The 6,000-nt window shown below is 55.4% G+C and overlaps 1 protein-coding gene across 1 annotated transcript in view; it reads left to right on the plus strand.

Annotated features, from left to right (window-relative positions):
- The window catches only part of SKAP1 (src kinase associated phosphoprotein 1), a 165,323-nt gene that overhangs the window by 147,089 nt on the left and 12,234 nt on the right, over nt 1–6,000 (plus strand). Inside the window, exon 11 of the mRNA XM_009330157.1 lies at nt 5,602–5,714. Coding sequence (XP_009328432.1) covers nt 5,602–5,714 — 113 coding nt within the window. The remainder of the gene's footprint in view (nt 1–5,601; nt 5,715–6,000) is intronic.

Raw genomic sequence — 6,000 nt, forward strand, 5'->3', positions numbered from 1 at the left:
CACGGAGGAGCCCCAGCATCCATCCCCTCTCCCGCCTGATGAGAGCTGTGTGCTGATGGATCTCCCATGGAGGCGCACCCGTCCCTGTCCCTCATCCCATCCTGGACCGCGGAGAGGGAGCCAGCCCTCTTGGCACATCCCGAGGGGCCGGGGAGAGGAGCTGGGGCAGGCACAGCCTGGAGAGAGGGCAGGAAGCAAGCCATGGCCCAGAGGAAGCCGCCGCAGGGAGGGACCTCGACGCGGGAAGCCGGAAGGACGCGCCCCACCACCCCAGGAACCAGCGCCGCCCGCCCGGAACCAGCAGCCCGAGAGCCTGCCATGGTCGCCAGGTCCCCCACCCCTGCTTTTTCCTTAAGGACCCGCACCGTGGGACGGGAGCGGAAGATCTGTTTCCTCCCCGGTCCCACCTGCTTTGCTTTCCATCGCTGCTTCCTCCCCGGCGCAGGAAAGCAGTGCTTGTGTCTGAGCAGCCGGGGCTGGACAGACCGGGGGCTTCCTGCCGCCCTGCTCGCTCCTCACTGCATGGGAAAACACGTCCTCCCGGCAAAGCCCGGCTCGGGAGAGCTTCCCGCACCACCCTCCCGCTCTGGAGCTTGGAGGGGACGGTCTCGCCCCGGTGCTGCCCGCCTCGCAGGGTGCCTGCCCGGCCAGGGACCCACAGCAGGCATCCCGCTTGATGGGTGATGGAGACCGGAGGGGTTCGGTGGTGGATGCCGTGGATGGCGGGTGGCTAAGCCAGCTTCACGCGTGCTTGTGCCCTCCTGAATGCACGAGCACCCCAAGCATTGCTCAGCTGGTTTACCCCTCCCAGTGGTCCGAGAGCCCCCATGCCCAACTTCCTGGTGTTTCTGGGAAGCCTGATCCAACATCCAACAAGCCCTTTGGCCAGCATCAACCCCCCCTTGGATGTTTCCCGGGCAGTTGTCCCCAGCCCAGGAGGGCAATCAGGCCGGTTTCTACCGAAATCTTGGTAGCGCAGAGAGGGTTTAGTCCCAGCTTGCAGGGACCGGAGCAAGTCAGTGCCTCTCCACTCCTCGTGGTTTTGCGGAGCTTGTTTCCCACCCCCCGGCACGATGACTTATTTGGCCACTGGAGCATGTGGCAGCTGCAGCCGGTACCAGCACCCAGAGCTCGGAAAAAATGACATCCCGATCTTTATAAACTGTACTGTGGTCACAAAGCGGGACTGCACGCTTTTCCTGGAGACTCCTCGGCACGGGGTAAGGAAAGCAGAAGGTGGTGGGACGTGCACGCACGCACACACGTTTTTCTTTGCCTTTCACAACTGCCCCAGCACTTAAACCTCCAAATGACCAGGCGGCAGGAGAGCAGCTCCCCCGTGGGTTTTCCAGCTCGAGGTGGGGGTCAGTGGGGTGCAGAGCACAGCTCCATGGCAGGCTGGTGCCAGAGGTGATGATGAACCTGCACCCCAAGGCCACCCCGAGGATTTTGGCTCTCCCCTGTCACAGCCCTGCCAGCCATTTAAACACCCTGTTCATACTCATTAGCATCTGCCTGGCGGTTGTAATTGTTGTTAATCGTTATAACTGGTTTAGTTATTAGCATTGTCATGATTGCTTTAAGTCCTGTGTCTGTTTTTACACTAAATAATATATTAGACTCTTGCTTCTGAAATGCTGGGCTGCATTTCAAGAGGGAAAGGTTATTGCAGTGCCAGGAACCCCAGCCCTCGTGCCTTTTGCCTTGGTAATTTGTGCTTCTGTCCAACTGGACCAAGGGCGAGAAAGAGATGACGGGAGTCCTTGAGCAGAGGGCCGGGCTGCAGGGAGGGAGGGAAGGGGCTATTTCTTAATTATATCACACGGCCAAAGTGCCAGATGAGCATTTGGCTAATGGAAAACTATTGTTTCTAATTTCTAAGAACCACGAGGATGCCACGATGCTGGAGCAGCCCAGCAAATGCAGCTGAGAGCTTCAGGCTGCTCCTGCCAAGACACCCATTTGCTCCGCTCAAGGCTGCTTAATCCCTGCCTCCTGCACTGGACGGGCTTTGGGGCTGCTGCGGCAGCGCGAGCTTACCAGTTGAATACAAACAGAGCAAAATTCCTCTGCTTAGAAAATAAAAAAGCCTCGCAGCCTGCCTCCTGTCGCAGTACCCTGCGCTTAGCGTGGCAGGAGGTTTCACCTAGCGTGAGCACAGCGGTGAAAACCCCTGAGCTGCGGACGGTTGTCATTAGGTTTCAGCGTCAACAGGCTTCTGAAGCAACACGCCCGAAGCAAAGGGGTTGGGGCGGATCGTGCCTCTCCCACAGCCCCTGCTTGGGGCTGCTCAGGCTGCAGAAGAAAATGATGCGGTTGTCACATTTGGCTGGTTTTCTTAATGACCCCAAGGCCCATAAACATGGGAGCAGGCTCTCGTCCCACTTACATCAGTGTAAATCAGTCGCACTGAAATCACGGCCCTGCCCTGAACGCAGACTTAAATGTCTAGACGGGGCATTGGGGCTTTTTAAACAAAACCTCTTATCTGTAAAAGTGAGCAGAATTACTGCAGGGTAATGCAGGAGTTCTGGGATGGCTTGTCTGGATCCGACCCACATCCCACCCAGCCTGGTGCCGGCAGGTCAGGAGGATCGTGGACATCCACCGTCCCAGCTGAAGGCAGTGAAGTTCTCCCTTGCCTGGCCTTATCTTTAAGTGCTAAAATGGGAGCCAGGATCCCTTCTCTGCAAACGGCCTTAATTTTAACAAGATATTCTCGATAGCTGGCACAAAGGCCTTTGTTGCTTTCGAGGCTGTGGCCGGGAATGAAGCGCAGAGCCCGACCGCACTTTCGTCGTGAGGCATCTTCCTCATCTGATGCAATTAATGCTGACCTTTTGAAGGCAGGGTTGGAGGGAGGGGTGAGACCTTCCATCCGACCAGCTGGCATAGCTGGGGAAAAGTACACAAACTTTTGGGAGCACGAACCTTCCCGTGGCCTGGAAAATTTTCTCCCTTTGTACTCGCAGAGTTATCACGTCCAGGCTCATGCGCGCGGCTTCTGCAAAGACTCTGTTTCACCAACGGCTTCTCCTTTCTCCGCTCCCTGACAGGGTGGCCAGATGCCTCCGAGGTCCTCTTGTTCCTTTGATAAGCAGGAAAGAGCAGATGTGGGATAGGGAGGCACCTCCTAAGCGTTCCCGGTAAACGAGGGATGGCTGGGGCAAGGCTGACTCCAGCTTCCCGGCAGCATCCTCCCTGCAGGCGAGCAGACGCCCGGGTCCCTGTCCCGGGGGAGCTCTTGCGGGGGAATGGGCACTTTCAGCTCTGGAAACGTTTTGTAGGAAGAAGTATTTTCTATCTCAGCCCAAACCCCCTTCACCTCCTAATACATCAGTGACACAGAGCAGAACTCTGTCTGAAGAGGAGCAGAGGCTGATTTGGGGGATCACTATGTTTAAATCTCTTTGCCAGCAAGTTAATGATGATGCTCCATAGAATTACTGGTATTTTCGATACCGCCGGAGCAGCCTTTCCCCAACCTCATCTCACGGGGGACACCAGCAGGTCGGTGCCAAGCCCCGTTCCCCCGTACCAGGTTATTCTCTGCGTCGTGATGTTGTCCTCACACCCTCCCGTAACGACCTTTCGTGTTAATGACACAATTTGCTGGCTCCTAGCAAAGCTGCTGCTTGCCTCATCCCCCTGCTCGGCGCCCGCGCGCCCTGATATTTCCTCTGCCTCCAGTTCATAACCTCTGGTTCTTGCACTTAGCACAAGCTTAAATAACTCAGTAGCTCCTTCTCCTTCTATTCCCTTCACAATCTTTTCCTCGCCACTGTGTGCTCCCCCTTTAATACTTCCAAAGGATGCAGACCTACTTTTTTTTTTCCCAGCCTTTCTATTTAAGTTCCCCAAGTCCCTGAGTCATTCCAGTTGCTCCCTGCTGTGCCATTATCCATCTCTGTAATGTCCTTTTTCATATTTAGGTGATCAAATCTGGGCACTGTACTCCAGATGCACCCTTATCACTCGGTCCCTTATACCATATTAGAAACATTTCCTCCAACATGTGCTCGATATTTTCTATTTATGCTTTCTGGGCCTGGTTCAGCCGCGTGGCAGAGCAGCACAGATCGCTGGTACAGCCCCGGTGCTCGAATCCCCCCTGCAGGATGTGATTTTACTGGGTTTAATTATCCATGGGGGTCACATCATGGAGATGTCCGTGTCGTGACATCTGGATTCACCCCCACTTTGGTGCCGTGCCATCAGAGCAGTCTCCTGCCTGAAGCCTTTGGTCCAGGAGCACGTTTTAACAGTTGTCTCGTGTGCTTGAAAACTGGGAATCTGGTTTTTTGGGGGTGGGTTTTTTTGATGCTGTGAAGGGTCTGTCGGATGTGCTGGGACAAGTCGCTTCCCCAGCCTGCGCATTGGGCAGAGTAGCATCTCCTCCCGTCGTGGGGCTCTGCAAGACCTTGGCATCAGGCTCATCTGGTCCCATCGCACGGCGGGATGCTGCGGTGGGGACCCGCCTTTCGCGGTGGCTCTGGTCTCTGGGCCAGTTTCTGAGGTGGGAAATGCCGTTCTGGGATGGCAAAGATGGAAATGTTTCATTCTGGAAACGCTGCTGCAACGTTTTCCAGAAAACCCACGAGCACATTTAGCCCAGGGCGGTCCCCAGCCTTGGCAGGGTTTGACAACAGTCTCATCAGCCCAAACCCATGGCTTTCGGCAAACAGATCATTTGCCTCCCCCAGGAAAAAAAAAAAAAAAAGGTAAAAAAAGAGTCTGCCGGCTCATCTTCCCTTCCCTTTCTGCAGCAGGCTGTGATCACAGGCGTTGAGCAAAGGCTCACAGCTCGGTGGGAAGATCGAGACCTGAGCTATCAGGTTGTGTCATGCCATAGAAGGGTTGGGACCTTCTCTGACCTCCCGGGAATGGGGGGGTGAAGGCAAATGTTTGCTCCCTGCTCTCCTCCCATCCCCGTTCCTGCTCCGGGCGCTCCCAGTCGAGCAGTCGGTGCTGTTTGCTGAGCGGGCCCTGCTCCATCGACTGCAATCCCCTGTTTGGCTTCTTTAATTAATAAATAAACTTGGCTATCGCCTTCCCCAGCAGCATCCTCCCAGCGGCCCCCGAGCAAATACCCATGTCAGTTAATGGTATCTCTCTTCCATGGCCTCTGGCATGGCTGTCACCGTGGTGGGGACACTGCCCGGCAGAGCTGGCGCTGGTGCCACGTGTCCCCTCTTGACCAGGTTATGGATGTCACCAGGATATGGATGTCCACCGCAGGGCCAGCGGGGCTTGAGCCCGAGGAGGGGATGGGGGACTTGGGAGAGAGGGAAGGCGTCTTTGGTTCCCTTTGTGGTTTGTAGTAAACAGCTTTAATTCAGGGTCTTCTGAAACTGAAACATTTATCAGTGTGTTCATGTGTATTTACTGGTAGATATTGCATTTATTTATTGAGCAGCCCCTTTTTCTTGCGGTACGTCTTTGGCCTCTGCCTTGTAATCGAAATGCAAAATTAATAACACCAACATTTCCTTCCTTTCCCCGACGAATACCAGCCCCTCTCCCCCAACACCCCACCCCACAACCCCAATATTTCCCCGTATAATTCCCTGTCACCCTGACCTCTCTTTTTGTTTTCCCCAGGAGGTCACCGGCGAGATTACGCCAATTACTACCAAGGCATGTGGGACTGCAGCAGCGAGCATCCCGACGAGCTCTCCTTCCACCGCGGAGACCTCATCTACATCCTAAGCAAGGTAGAGCATCGCTGGCCGCCCCGTGTTCATCGTCATGGGGCTGGGGCTCAATTGCAAGGTCAAGAGCTGATGAAATCGGTAAAAATCAAGGTCCAAAGCAGAGTTAGATCAGCAATTTAGTGGAGGGGGGAGCGGGATGCTGGGGTCCCCTCCGTGACTGCGCCATCAGTGCCACTAGTTGCTCAGCCGGGTGTGACCAGGGCTCCCTTCGGCAAGCGCACGCAGGTGAATAAATTAAGTGTTTGCATTAGCGGGTCTGCGGGGGCAAGAGCAGAGCCACCGGTGC

This window comes from Pygoscelis adeliae, unplaced genomic scaffold (genome assembly GCF_000699105.1).
Source record: "Pygoscelis adeliae isolate BGI_AS28 unplaced genomic scaffold, ASM69910v1 Scaffold338, whole genome shotgun sequence".
NCBI classification, from domain to species: domain Eukaryota; kingdom Metazoa; phylum Chordata; class Aves; order Sphenisciformes; family Spheniscidae; genus Pygoscelis; species Pygoscelis adeliae.